At 35.6% G+C, this 15408-nt stretch overlaps 1 protein-coding gene across 1 annotated transcript in view; it reads right to left on the reverse strand.

Moving 5' to 3' along the window:
* Positions 1-15408, reverse strand: part of Elapor2 (endosome-lysosome associated apoptosis and autophagy regulator family member 2) — a 161619-nt gene that overhangs the window by 39924 nt on the left and 106287 nt on the right. Inside the window, exons 6-10 of the mRNA XM_046435396.2 lie at positions 14612-14717; positions 13449-13601; positions 12804-12892; positions 4720-4900; positions 4075-4203 (exon numbers count right to left, since the gene is read on the reverse strand). Coding sequence (XP_046291352.2) covers positions 4075-4203; positions 4720-4900; positions 12804-12892; positions 13449-13601; positions 14612-14717 — 658 coding nt within the window. The remainder of the gene's footprint in view (positions 1-4074; positions 4204-4719; positions 4901-12803; positions 12893-13448; positions 13602-14611; positions 14718-15408) is intronic.

The raw sequence follows: 15408 nt of genomic DNA on the forward strand, positions 1-15408 counted from the left end.
ACACAACTCAGGAATGTTAAACTAGAGCTCTGAAAAGTAGGACAGATCAAAATTGGTAGAAACCTAGGAAGCACCAGCCTTCTACTGTGAGGTAGTTGTCATTTCATCCATTCGCAATCATCACAACTATGTAGAACACTATCAGCTAAAATGATCTCAGAAACTTGAAATATTACTCAGTTTTAAAGAAGAGTGAAATTATGGCATTTGCCAGTAAATAGTTGGAGTTGGAGAATATCATGCTAAGCGAAATAAGCCAATCCCTCAAAACCAAAGGCCAAATGTTTTCTCTAATATGCGGATGCTAATTCACAATAAGGTGGCAGGGGGCACTAGGGAAGAATAGCATTACCTTTGATTAGGCAGGGGGAAATGATGGGAGGGGAGGGGAGGGAATGTGGGGATAGGAAAGATAATAGAATGAAACATACATTATTACTGTATGTATATATGTGACTACATGACCAATATGATTCTGTAACATGTACACTCAGAAAACTGAGAAATTATATCCTATCTATGTATGATATATCAAAGTACAGAAATGCATTCTACTGTCACGTATAACTAGTTAAAACAAATTAAAAAATTTTTTTTAAAAAACATTTACTTTTAAACTAACACCCTAATAACTGTTAAAATTTTTAGACATTCCCTTCCAGGTTTTGTCTGTGTGTGCATTTTTACAAGAGCATGTGCAATTTTGTGTTTGTCTAAGTAAATTCCACACTTTCCATCTTTCTATATACACTTTATATTTGAAATTTTTGTTTTTTAAAACCATATTTATATTTCTTATAAAAATATTAAGGCTACAAAAAATTTAAAAGATGAAACCTAAAATTACTTATAATCTTATCAGAAACAACAGTATTAACAATTGAGGTGTTTCTTTTACTGTCCTTCAGTGCATGTGTGCTTTTATACCCCTGAGCTCTACCGCAGATAACCTTGAATATCACGTTTTATAAATGAATACCATTTAATAAGTATTTTATGTGTACTTAATTCATCCATATGTTAGTAACTACATTAACATTTTATGATCTAGACAGGTAAAATTTATTTTTCACAATTTATCAAATCATTCAACGTTGACCACACATCCATTTTAGCCATTTAGACTGTTTTTGCCTTTAATTAGTATAGATGACAATATAATGAATACATTTGGTGGTTTTTCTGTACTTAGGTATTTCTATTAAAAAGAATCTCAGTAAAGAAATTATCGGGTCAAATGGATATATTTTTCAAACAATATCTCCTGCTGTTACTCTGATTCTGAAAGCAATATATGTCCATGAGGAACACTTACCAAATGTAGCAAAGTAAACGGAGTAATTTCATACTTCATAGAATCCTCCCACCCCCAGTTATATCCTCAATATTTTGGTGTTTCTCTCAGTGATTTTTCTATTGTATACTTTTGTTTAATACATCTAAGACTTACTATATAATCCATTTTATTTTCTGATTTTTTTTCATTTAGCATTATCTATTCAAATCATTATATCAAAAATATTTCCTCATTAAAAATCCTCTTTACTTCTAGTTTTCATAATTTAATAATGTTAGATGGTTATTACATAATTTATTTAGCCATACTTGCATTGTTGAAATTTCAGTTTTTCCTCTTTTCCCTCTTATAAATACTAAAATTAATATCTTTTGATATGATTTCCTTCTTTACATCACATTGTTTCCTTGGTATAAATCCCCAGAAGTTACTATTGAGTTGTAAAATAGGATTTAAAAATTCCTGAACCAGATTGTAAAATTATTTTTTATATAGAATCCATATAATGACTGCATTGGAATTCCTTTTAAACATAATTCCAATACACAAAAATTTACTTCGCCATATCTGTTCTAAAAGTATGCAGAATTCATACTGAGAATGATGAGCCTCAAAGCATTCCAAGCCACACAGTCAAGTCGGTCAAACCACACCCATTCTAACTCCATGGGCAGCAACTGTCCCAACAGGCAGGCTATCCACCTCTCACTGGATCCTCCTCGGAGTGCTGCTCCTCACACAAGGTTGATGCTATGACATCACAGAAACATACACCACCTTGTATCTTTGTGTTCTTTACTGTTTACTATTTCGTTATCACACAATACTACAACAGAGCTTCATGCTTTTAAAATAATTTAACATTTGTAAAACTTAATGGAAATATAAAAAATATACCTTCTAAGTAAAAGAGTAAGCAAGTAAATCAATATTGTCATAGAGAGTTAGAGTAAAGCCTTGGTAAGATCATATAAAAGTTCCATGTAATCTCATCTACCAAGTGAATACACAACACACACACACACACACACACACACACATCTTACTCCTTTTATAGTTCATTCAATACTCTGGTCCTCCCGATTTTATTTTTTCAATAGGTTTTAACTTCATATACTTAGAATTCAATCACAGGACATATTTTAGGAATATAAACCTTCATGGCCAGATAATAACTGTGATATTTTTTCTCCCCCCCCCTCAGAATAAATTCCTAAAATTGGGATTATTAGTTTAAAAAGAGGAATATTTCACATTTGATATATTAAGGTCTTATCTTTTCCTCTTTCACTCATCTGTTTAATCAATATTATTCAAAGACATATTATTTGCCAATCTCACTATCCATGTGTACATATCACTTCCTACATCCCAAATATGTCTATTTGGCAAGGTACTAACTTAAAGCATATGCATTTAAAAAGTGTGCCTTGTGTGAGTGTGCATGCGTGTGTGTTTACATAATAAACAAGTATAATATGGAGAAAGGAAAGCTGATAAAAATACTAATGAACTGATAAAATTAAAGGATGCATTTCAGTGTAAAGCCCTGGTATTTTTAGTACCAGTCTCTAGTGTCAAGTTTAAAAATACATAGGTTGATAATGTGATTCATTCAACCAACAAACACTATGGAAACAATAATATTGAGTAACAGTCCTACAGAACTCAGCCACATTTTCAAGTTTTTGATTAGTAGGGATCATACGTATTTAATTAACACACTCACAGACTCTATGGTAAAGGGAATTTGAGATCATAAATCCTTTACCATGGTACAGTATTGAGCCAAAGACAGAGATGCTGACATATTCCTCTTTAGGGTAAACAACACAGATTTTGTTACCTTGGCAATTCTATACTGGTATTTATAGTCATAAATGGTGATCTTCAATATCTACTTTGAAACTGACTCCAAAAAAAAAAAATGCAAAACTAATACATTCTCAGGGCATGTTCCAAGAACCCCAGTGGATGTCTAAAACTGGATAAAACTGAGCACCATAATTTAATGCCTTTCCATCTTAACTAAGCACTTATCATACACTGCAGCTGTAATTTTTGCAGCTTGAAATAAAATAGCAATACTAGAACAAATTTAGTTTTTTCTACCTTCACAATTTCACATCTTAGCAATCTCAGCATGCAACATTTTTCTTTCCTTACTTAGTTGAGAATGTTTACATTTTCACCTAAAGGAAGCACTTCTGGCTTCTCTCAAGCACATTTGAACTGCCAGCATCACTACTCAGCACCTTCTCTTTGGCATCCCTGAACTGTCCATATTACGTAAAGAGTTATTTGAACAAACAAGTGGCACCTGCACAGTGGCTCTGTTAACTACGATGGCTACCACGTAACCAGTGGACAGACTGTATAGCTGAACAGCATTGTAATAAGACAAAGAAATAATTCACATCCTGGGTGGGACACAGCATGATGGCGTGAGACTTCATCAGCTACTTAGAATAGCATGCAATTTAAAACTCCCAAATTGTTTATTTCTGTAATTTTCCACTTGATATTTTTAGACCATTGCTTACTGCAGGTAACTGAAACTGCAGAAAGTAAAAGTATAGAAAAGGGGGTAACTGCTGCATTTTATGTTTTTTATAGGAAGGTCATCTGCCTGTATTTACTGTTTTAATGTGAATCCTGGAAGATGGACACATAGCTGAATAAGACTGAAGTTCCTTGTGCCTATATTTGGCATGTTTTAAAGAGCTGAGTCTATAAAAGGATGGTATCTGCTGCCAAGATGGTGTCTCTGAACTCACCATTCATTCCGTCACACTTGGAATTCCCAACATTGAAACAGGAAGTTTTCATGTTGCCAGGAAGGACATTCCACCATTTATATTCAAACCCAAGTGCCGGCTCCGTTCCCGCTGGACATGGTCTACATTCTACAGAAGACAAGTGGGGCAAAAAGACAAAAAAAAAAAAAAAAAAAAAAAAAATTAAACTGCATCTGGACAACTTCTCATTCCTGTAAGCATCACAAAACCATAATTAGCAGAGAGGGAGGTGGAAAGGGGAGAGATTGGTCCACCAATTTCCTTAGAAATTGGTAAATTTTAAAAAGTGATCTGGGAAAAATTCTGGGTAGAATGTGTGGGTATGTGTATATATTTGGCATTTTTGCTTGCATAGTGGTATACTATTCTGCAGTGTATGTGTACACATAACTTACACTTATTCCATTGAGAGAGTGTCATACAACATGCCATTAAAACAGATCACTTCATATGTTAAATAAGCCATTGTGGTCTCACAATGCTATTATCTACTTTCGGTCTCAATAAGATAAGAAAATTGTCTCTTAAAAGAATTCTTCCATAAAAACAATTTAGAAAAAGGTCACAATAGTCCAACAAGTTTATTTTGCTACAGGTTCAACTCATGGACCACTGACATCCTACCCTTTGTTCCATCTGAAAAGGTCCCAGGAGGGCAGGGTTGACATGAAGATGAACCATTGTTATAAAATCCAGGGTTGCAAGGTGGACAATCTTTCTTCTCTCCAGAACGGGGCAATCTAATAGCATCGGTGAGATCTTCCCTGCAGATTTTGGGTTCTATCCACTTGTACATTATCTGCGTCTATAAAAAGTGAGCAAGCATACATTATCACAAAAACACTATACTGGAGCCTAGGAAATGGGAAAACAGTGGCAGAATAGAAGGGCTAGCTGAAGAAAATCTAAAATATCAATAACAAAATAACAGAAAAAGCAGTTTGGTGGAGAAATGACCATTCCTTATGATTGTTTTTACCCTAAGCTACATACACAGTTTAGGGTCTACATACACAGCAATTCCTCATGATGAAATCCCTTTTTAAAATATAGATAACCTGATTATTGCCCTTACCCTTCTATCCAGTCATTTACCTTATTCAATAGCTGTGGGTTTCTACGCAGTGATTTTATCTTCTCATCTGAGAACTCCACTGCACTTTCCCTATCCTCTAGCCACAGCACATCACACCATACTTTGCACACAGTGATGGCAAAAGATCATTTTTCAAAATGAATAGAAAAGGCTTCCTATTTCAATCCTACTGGCTCACAAATATTTATTGCTGTCTGAGTCTTTTTCAATAACTTGATGTCTGTCTAGCTGTAGCTAAATTATTTTCTCTGGAGCTTCTAGGCCCTGTTTCATGTGTTCTGAACCTAAGGGTTCAGACAGCCTCTACCCTCAGGGAGAACAGTCCTTTAAACCCCATCCTTTATCCTCTTCCACACCTGTACTCACCCCCACAAAACAAGATATAAGAAAATAACTAACTCAGCCAAACCCAAAAAGTTGTTATCATAAACTTGATAGTCTCACTTTGAAACCAGAAATAGCAAATGAATTAGCTATTCTAAAACAAAATCGATATGTTCCAGGGAAAAAAGGTATTCTGATGTAAGCAGAAAAATAAACAAACTCTTTCATAACAAAATATAGCTTTTGAAAATCAGACTAAACATTTCTCCCATATGTCTAATAATCTGCTGAATATGTTCTTAATCCTTTAAAACAACTTCTGCCATAGGAAGTCTACTACTGAACTAGAAGAATCAAAATTAAAAGCAATTTTCCACAATTATTTCTAGTTAGTAGAAAATTATGTATAGTAAGCCCTTAGGTCCCTCAGTTTTATTCTCAAGTATTAGGAAGAGTAGATTGCCCAGTGAACAAGGATGCTTAAGAAAATGCTATAAAATTATATGTCTCAACATGATTATAAACAATATTTTTGGTATCTCCCTTTTCTCACATTCACTTTATAACTGTATCATGATAAATTTTAACCAGCTATTTCACCCAAAGGCCTCTGTTACCATCTATAAAATAATGGCAGCTCCAGATGGGGCTTCCTAAATAGCTAAAAAAGTTAATTACATACTATCTCTATAATGGGTTCTCAACTTCCCTCAGGAAAGGCAATGTAAAATTCAGTGATTCTAAGAAAATGACACATCATTACATTTCAAGGATTGGATTTTTAAAATTCTGGCTTAATAACAATGAATTTCAAATTCTGGCCCATTTATTTCCTGATTTATTTCAGCATTAATGAAAACGTGAGCTACTATACAGTTGAGAATAGTTGGTAACCACATGCAGGGGATGGGTGTTGATACTGTGCACCACCATATAATCTTCACAATCACTCTGCATATTATTTAGAAATGATGAAACAATCCAGATCAGAGCTGTTAAATAACCCACCCAAAAGCCATGTACAACTGGTAAATGGTGAAGTAGAACTAGTCAAGGAGTGACAGTTTGGCAAAGATAAAAATAATAAGATGTGTAAATCCATTTTGAGAAGTCAGCTAACCATGTAACTTCCAATGCAAGCAAACTAAATTTTTACAAATTAGAAAATGTGCACTACCTTTAAGCATTTAAATATTGATTAGTCAAATTTTACATTTGACTCTGCAGCAAAAGTTTTGTTTACAAAGCCCCTTGCCTCACATGGCAGATTGATTCTCTGCCTCTGTTTCTAATGGAAACAGATGCTTTCAACTTCAGCTGACTAGGAAAGACAATAATTAATATTAATGACACTTAACACCAGATGGCTTATAATGCAGGTGAAAAATCAACAATTCATTCTATGATATGTAATTATAAGATGTTTTCGTGAAATCACAACCCTACTAGAGTAAAATTTACCAGATTGCCATTAAGATTACAAAAGAGGTACAATGCCCCTGTGTATTTCTGTCATTTAAAAAACACACACAAATGCACACACGTGCGCGTGAGCACACACACACACACACACGGAGAAATCTATTGGATACTGGCTCCCTTATTAAATAAAGTTCAAGTCCAGGAGGACTAACATATATGCAACTTTTGAGACTGAATTTGCCCATAGTAACTATTTTCCTCTTTCAAATGTTGCTGTATAGGTGTACTAATCCTTTATAGATTGGATGAATTTATCAGAGCTGAATTACATGTGCTTTAAAAGGGGTCTACCCATGGCCACTAAGCTAGCTGCCTGTTGCTCCAGGTTATCCTGGCACAGGTGGTCTCAGCCAAGCAAGTTAATGCTGGCCTCCCTGCCTCTTTCAAACCTTGATATTTCCAGTTGCTAAAGGCATTCATCATTTGTCTCTCCTGAATGACCCACAAGATGCTGCCAGGTTGTATTTGACTCCTCCTTCAAAATCATGTTCAATATCCACGCCTGCTTGAAGTAGGTCCTCAGCCTACCTTGCTACTCGGAAGCCTCTATCTGAATTCCTTTCCTACAAAGCTTTGCTGCTTTTCTGTTTTCCCATATGGTTATCTCCTTCTTCCCTTTCTAAGCTCTTGACAACCTTGGTGGTCATCTTCCTTGATGTGGGTGACAACACAGGGATTTAACTGGAGGTTCTCATCAGAACTTTAGGCAAGAAAATGTTTTAAATTAGATCATGATAAATATACTAAAAACACCATATTGCATACTTTAAGTGGTTGAAATACTGTCAAGAGCCCTACATGGATTATGTGTGGACCAAATATGCATGGACGCCCATTGAATAAGAAAATCTGGTATTTGGGAACTTCCAGTGGCAATTATGCTGGTAAGATTGCCCAGATACATGTGAGTCCTATTCATCTCTGCCGGGTCCCACATAGCACCAGAGATGGGGTGACCTACTGTAGCCACACAAGCTCTCAGAGATGGGTATAACCTGCCAACATGCCAATCAATCTGTTGACTGCAAGACATCCTGAAACAAGATTCCACCCCTGAAACCTTATCCCTGCCTTTGATATACCCCCTTAAGTAAACCACCCAAGCCATTTTTCAATTGGTAGCTCCAGCTCCTGTGTGGGCTAGACCTATCAAGCACTCTGCCTTAAACCTATTCTTTGACTCTGTCTTTTATTTCTTCACTAATTATTTCAGACTGTTTTCTCAGGAGGCTTATCCCCTCCTGTGCAGGAAAAATTACCCTGGCAAGGCACTGCAGCCCAATGACAAAATACATTATGTGAGAATTCTCTTTCAATAAGCTGTTCTTTAAAATGTCTGTATTTTTTTAAAGACTAAAAGTTTTATTTTAAACAAGTTCAGACACCCATTGTTGCTGAGAAGTACCATATTGCTTCCCCACCATCCTAATCAAGCATCATAGGCTCCAGGTATATTTAACTTGCTTAAATCCTATGTGAACAAAGTCAGATCAAATACTCATAATCTTTTATACCCTATTTTTTAAATATCTCCTACACTTATCTCTACAGGATCATTCAGAAGTACTATGTTACAGATATTGGGCATTTGCAGTAATTTGTGCTATCTTTGATATCACAAAAAAGGAAAGAAAGTGCAAGGCAAATTGATTCAAAAATACTAGCAACTTATGATCCACAAACTTCCTGAACTCAAAGGTAAAGCAGTTGTGCATGTACACTGATGTCTACATAGTTTGTATGTAAGGTGTCCTCCAAAAGCTCATGTGTGAGACAATGCATGAAGATTTAGAGAAGAAATTATTAGTTTATAAAAGCCTTAACCCAATCAGTGAATTAATCCCTTGATGGGGATTAACTGAGTGATAACTGAAGGTGGGTAGGGTATGGCTGGTGGAGATGGGTATTGGGGGCATGGTCTTGGGGTATATATATTTTTTTGTAATCTGACAAGTGGAGTCTCTCTCTCTGCTTTCTGAACATCATGTGAGCTGCTTCCCTCCACCACACTCTTCCACCATGATGTCCTGCTCACCTTGAGCCCCAAGGAATAGAGCTAGCCATTTTTGGACTGAGACCTCTGAAACTGTGAGCCCCCAGATAAACTTTCCCTCATCCATAGTTATTCTAACCAGGTCCCTTAGTCAGAATAGTAAAAAAGCTGACTAAAACACCTCCTCTAAGAAGGCTTCCTTCTAAACCATCCTTCCCTACCAAGAGCTTTTCTACCCTTATAAAAAGTTCCCTATTTGACAAGACATGTCATTTTAGGAGTGGGAAACTATGCCTCTTTGAACACTATTACCTCTGGCTGGAGCTTACCTTCTGTAAGATCACCTGATTAGCCCAAAATTTGACTCATGAAATAACATGAAAAAGTATATTTCTTCTTTCTAATATTTCCCTTACGTGCTTAAAATAACTATTTAGGAAATTTTTCTGTACCTAGATTAGAACAAAGCACAGTGAGAGATTTAAATATTAATAAGACAAGTTGTTTGCTCCAAAAGAGATTATAGACTAACAGTGATGAGAAAGGTTCACAAACTGTTATAATATCTAAAATAGGGATACAAAGCACTGGACTTGAAAACAATCTGGGTGAGAGTTCCAGCCTTAAGACTTTCTAGCTGTTACATTAGGGAAGTAACTTCACCTCAGTGTGCAGTTTCCTCATCAACAAACTGGGTATAATATGTTTAAAGTGCACAACTCTTGAAATAAACAACTAGAGGAAATGTTTGTGTGGACACACAGATATGAAGAGAGTACATGCATAAACATGTACATGATAGTGATAGTGTCTTTTGGTAGTAATGCTATCATTACTATTACTATAATTATTCTCATCGTCATCATTTCCAAGAGGAATACAAATGTCATGGGTATCCCCTGAGAAAGACCAAATCTCTGCAAGACATGTAAGAAATGTCACAAAGATGAACATGATTCTTCCATCCCACTGTCTTTCCCCAACTAAAAGAAATAGCCCCAGCTTCTTCAATCATATTTTATATAAAATATACGGGCCTCTCTCTACTACATTTTGCCCATTTTGTCAAAATTTTCTCAAGCTTTATCCAAAGGACAGAATATAATACACAAGTGGTAATCAACATAATCAACATTTATTTACTAAGTCTCGCGTTCATTTGTTTAACATGTATCACTACCTCCTATGTGCCAGCTATTATTATATAGTTTAGAGATGTTTTTTTAAAATGAGTAAGAACCATTCTCTATCTATAGGAAGCTGAGAGATCAGTGGAGAAAATGGTCAATTTGCAATATAGTGATCTGATTTCAAAATGCTATCAAACCAATGATTACCCAGTATCAAGAGAGGCATGCACAAAATTCTGTAGGAATTCCAAGTATAGACAGGAAATCTTGTCAGACCTTCTCATGATATTTAAGAGTATATGCTTTCTATGTGCTTGAAAGAATTACTCTTTTTGCAACACAAAAAAAGCATTTTAGCCCTCCAGGTGAGTCTGATGCACACTGAAGTTACAGAGCTCCACATCTATGAAGATGTTTACATTTTTCTCTATCCTAAGCTCCGCCCTTATTACCCAGTACTCTGTGTGTAACCAGTGCTCAGTATAGATTCACTAAATAAATAAATGAGTAGGTATTCCACATGTTTAGGATGTTAATGAGAGCATCAAGATTAGAATAACCCCAATTACCTATTAGCATTTTCCTGAAAAAAAATTTCCTCTATAGGCAGAAAGCAATTTATTTTGAAATAAGATTAAAAATAAATTCATAAATGTATATCCTATAAATTCTAAATTCAGAATATATATACCTCAACAGCTGCTTTCCTATTTAATCAATTTGATGATCTTCTCCAAGAAAGGGGAAAGAGAGGTCAAAGAGACACAGAGATCACAGGACAAAGAAAACCAAACATAGTTGTTGAACAACCTGTGAAGCATCTTTAAACTACTGGCAAATCATTAGGCTGGTCTCAGCAAAGTCAGATACCTTTTAAAAATATGAAACTGGAACAAATGAAAGTGCTAGAACAAAAAAAAATAGAAAAAAATCCTGAATTCACTTCCATAATCTAAGTGTGTGTGTGTGTGTGTGTGTGTGTGTATCTGTATATTAGCACTATAGCCACTGCTTTCCTGTCTACTTCTGAAGCCAGAAACATTTATCTTAAAATAAGTCTAAAGTCTCTCTAAAAACAAAATGAAATAAAACACTGAATTTATAGAGTTCTAGTAAACTATTTTGTTCTATAAAAATCTACAAAGAACATGTTTAGAGCTCCTCCAGACTCAATGGAAAAACACAATCCACATGCATGGGCACATAGTGGCAAGTGTGTGTGCAAGTGCACTCTACATACAATACATTCACATATGCTCTCACTTCTGTTAGGCCCACAGCAACTAGATTTTGTCACGCTGATCATGGACACTATACTCATTATTAAAATAGGAAATATGACTTTTGTATATTTTTTGTGTTAGCTCAGATAAATCGTTTTGCATATTAGAATGTATTTAAGTCCCCGTAATGCAGAATTAATGATTACATAGAATAAACTACCTTTGCCTGGCTTATTGTTAAGTTTAGCTAATAAAAGTTCATCTAAAAATACTGTACCAAATCACTCTTCAATCCACTAGTAGTAAGTACTCTTACTCGGCCATTGGTGTAGGGCCACCAAGACCTTATTTTCCAACTCCTTGTCAATTAACAGCTGTTAGTTTGAGTCATTGTTCTAATTGAAAGTGATATTTGTACTTCTTACCATTTTAAGTTTCCACTAATCTAAACTGGAATGTATTTGGTCTTAAGCATTCAAAACAAGAGTCCTTTTAAAAAATAAAGATATAAGGGTAAGATAATCAGTGTAAATATAAAAAGTACAGATTAGAACTTGGGAATGCAAAATTAAGGGGGGGAAAAGGAATAATTCTTCTGACAATTATGTGTGTTTTCCAAAGTAAGTTTAAAACATGTCATTATTTCAAAGGTACAAATATGTAAGAAACATTACCTAGCAGCCACTTTAATCTCAGTTTCTCTTCTGACGTGGGATTGTATACGTTAATTATTTAATTATGAGAATTGTGAGTCATCTAGGTAGCTTTTATTAATACAACCGCTGATTAGCCAAATAATTAAATAGAAGTTATAAGTTATTTTCATCTAGTGAGTTGTAGTACACATTTGAAAGCTGATTTCTTCCTGGCTTTACTTATGAAAAAAAAATATAACTGTTAAAAATAGCAGTCATCAGCTGGGCGTGGTTGCGCATGTCTATAATCCCAGCGACTGGGAAGGATGAGGCAGAAGGATCTTAAGTTTGAGGCCAGCCTCAGCAACTTAGTGAGGTCCTAAGCAACTTAGTGAGACCCTGTCTCAAAATTTTAAAAAACTCAAAAATCAAAATGGACTGGAGATGTAGCCCAGTGGTAAAGCACCCCTGTGTTCAATCCCTAGTACCAAAAAATAAAAATAGGACTAATTCATGGCTCACTAAATGCCAGGAACTGAGTTGGGAACTTTATACTGAATATCTCATGTATTCTCATAGCAGTCTCACAGTATTGATATCAACCGCATTTTACAGATGAAAAAAACTAAGATTTAGAGGCACCCAATCATTTACCCACAGAACTAATAAGTAACAGATTTGGAAATGAAAGCCAGGAAGGCAGGCTCCAACACCTAAACTCAGAAATCCTCTATGAAATCTCCCTCATGAACAAATTGGAGTGTGTCCAAATTGGGGAAAGAGTTGGATAAATATGGGATGGATTTTTCTGAACACTGCTGATACCTTTCCATCTTCATCACATGGAGTATGGATCTGGAAATAGTCTTTTGTGGTACAGGGTGGGCGCTCCGTGCACTCACTGGATCCTTCCTCTGCAACGCATGCACACATACAAAAAAACAAAATTCATAAATGGTCCATTGTGACTCTAAGAAAAGGCAAAAATCAGAACAACAACAACAAAAAAGTTAAATAAAAAAGTAATCTTACCAAAGCAATTTAGGTAGAATTAGCTAGACCTACAGAAAATAAAGGCCTACATGATATACATGGAGCATATCATAGTGCTCTCAGGAGACACTATATTTTGTTCATTATCACTGAATACTGGAAATATGAATAAAATTAAAAGTTTCTCAGTATATATCTATGCCCACAAATCACCTAAAAGTAAAACATGGGTTAGATTGATATAAACATAGCTATAGCTCTTACCTATGGAGTATGAAATAAAAGAAAAACATAGACAAAGGGGGAGACCCCACATGGAAAGAGATGAAATGACAGATATGTTTTTCTCCATTCAATATTGATTCTCTTTAGCATGCTGACATCTGACCCACCAATGCTAGCTTGTAACAGTATATTTGATCAGTATACTTGATCAAAATAAATTTATAAAGAAAAGAGAGTATAAGTCAGCCCTACCTGAAAACTGGGCATCCTCTTTACACCTTATGCATTCTTTGGCCCCTTTCTCAGAATAGGTGTTTCTGGGACACACCTGGCAGTTGAATGAACCTGGCCTGTTGCTGAATGTCCCTGGCTTACATGGAAAACATTCTGAAGTGTAAGCCACACCTGTGTGGAAATGAAAAACAGGGCATGGAAGGAAGACCCACATCAGCAAGTCAGTCAGTGCCTGTATACTGACTCTACACAGAAATGAGAGGGAAATATCAATAGTAAGATCAGCCCAATCCTTTTATTTCATTAATTCAGCACTAAGAAAGCAAAGAGCTGGGATATCTACTGAATCAAACACAATTAGTACAGCAAACACTTAAGAATTTTTATAGAAGTAAACATATTAAATGATTCATCAAATACAAATCTACTATGTCAGAATGGGATAAACTCTAAGGTCCCCTACAATTCTCTGCTCTTTGTGGGACCTGTTCCCTTTTTCTTCACTACTTATTAAGTAACAGATAAAACCTATAAGATCCGAGAAATGGCTGGTCTTCCAGTTTGTAATTCCAGTGTTGGCCAGCAGATGTCCGTGTGACTAATTAGTTAACATCACCGGAACAAGCACAATTAGAACACAGTAAAACATAAGCCAAACTTTAATAAAGAAGAATCACTACTTTAATTAAAAGCACCCCTAGTTGAGCATAAACTATAGCAGGGTTTATTAGATGTGCACCTGGGCCAGAAATGACCCAGCTGGTCCTGAGAGGCCCAAGAGGCTTAATGAAACAGTCTGGTGGAGATGTTTTCAAGATTATTATTTTTATGGATATAGCAGTGACCAGATTATTAACTCTCCAAGTAAGCTCAAAGTCTGGCATAGTAGATATTGAATGAATATAGTCTCACATTAAAAGAGAAACTTCATTTACAGATACGTAAAATCATCATCATGTTTACGTCTTTACACAGATTAAATAATTCAGTTCAAAGGTGTCAGGAAAAAGTAAACTATGAATCAATGAGTTTTCTAGTAGTAAAACCAGGGTCTCTAGACCTGTATGATACCTAATATAGTTCTCATGCTATGCACCTTGAGCCAGCCAGTACTAGTTAAAATAAATATTTTAACTATAAAACTGGATAAATGACTGCTAAAACAGAATGCTGTGAAATACCTTCAATTGTGATATTTTTCACCAAGACAGGCTTGACAGCCTTAGAGCCCATAAGGATGCCTGTTGTTCTCCAGTACAGTATGTTTGTGCCTGATTTCAGCATTACCTGTGCAAAGAAACAACACACTCAGGTCAGATAAGCCAAGCTGTTTCCAATTCCAATCACACACAAAAGCTTCTCACTCACATACTTTTCTATGCATTATAAGGAAACACCATTAATTTAAAACCAACAAATTTAAGCCTCCAGTTAATTCTGACCTTAGCTCTGAAGACAACATTTTCTTTAAAAAATAAAATAGTCTTCCAATCCACAAAATATACTAAGAAACAAGGAGAAGAACCCTTCAAGTCTGAGCAAAAACACAAAATGATTTTCGCACCATTACATGAAGTCTTATATTTATATTTAAAGAGGATTCATTGTAAAGGGTGAAAGTCACTCAGCCCACTTGCATATTTATAGACTGCCATTCACAAGTACTTCTTTAAGCTCAGAAAACAAACAAGCAAGAGAATAAGCTTGCTTCTGCTATGGTTTGTATAGGACCTGAATGTGGCTTGAGTGTGTCCCCTAAAGGTTCATGCATTGGAAGTTTGGTGGTATCAAGAGGTAGTGAAACTTTTAAGAGGTGGGGCAAGTGGGAGGCAATTATACCATTGGGAGCACTGTCATGGACAGAGATTACTGCTTGTTTCATAGAGCAAGTTAGTTCCTCCAAGACCAAGATGCTATAAAAGGGCAATCCTGGATCTCCCCTGGAATCTCTGGCTTCCTATAAATCTCTATCCTGTGA

This window comes from Marmota monax, unplaced genomic scaffold (assembly GCF_021218885.2).
Source record: "Marmota monax isolate L192 unplaced genomic scaffold, Marmota_monax_Labrador192_F-V1.1 WCK01_AAM20220418_F8-fsc00139, whole genome shotgun sequence".
Lineage (NCBI taxonomy): Eukaryota > Metazoa > Chordata > Mammalia > Rodentia > Sciuridae > Marmota > Marmota monax.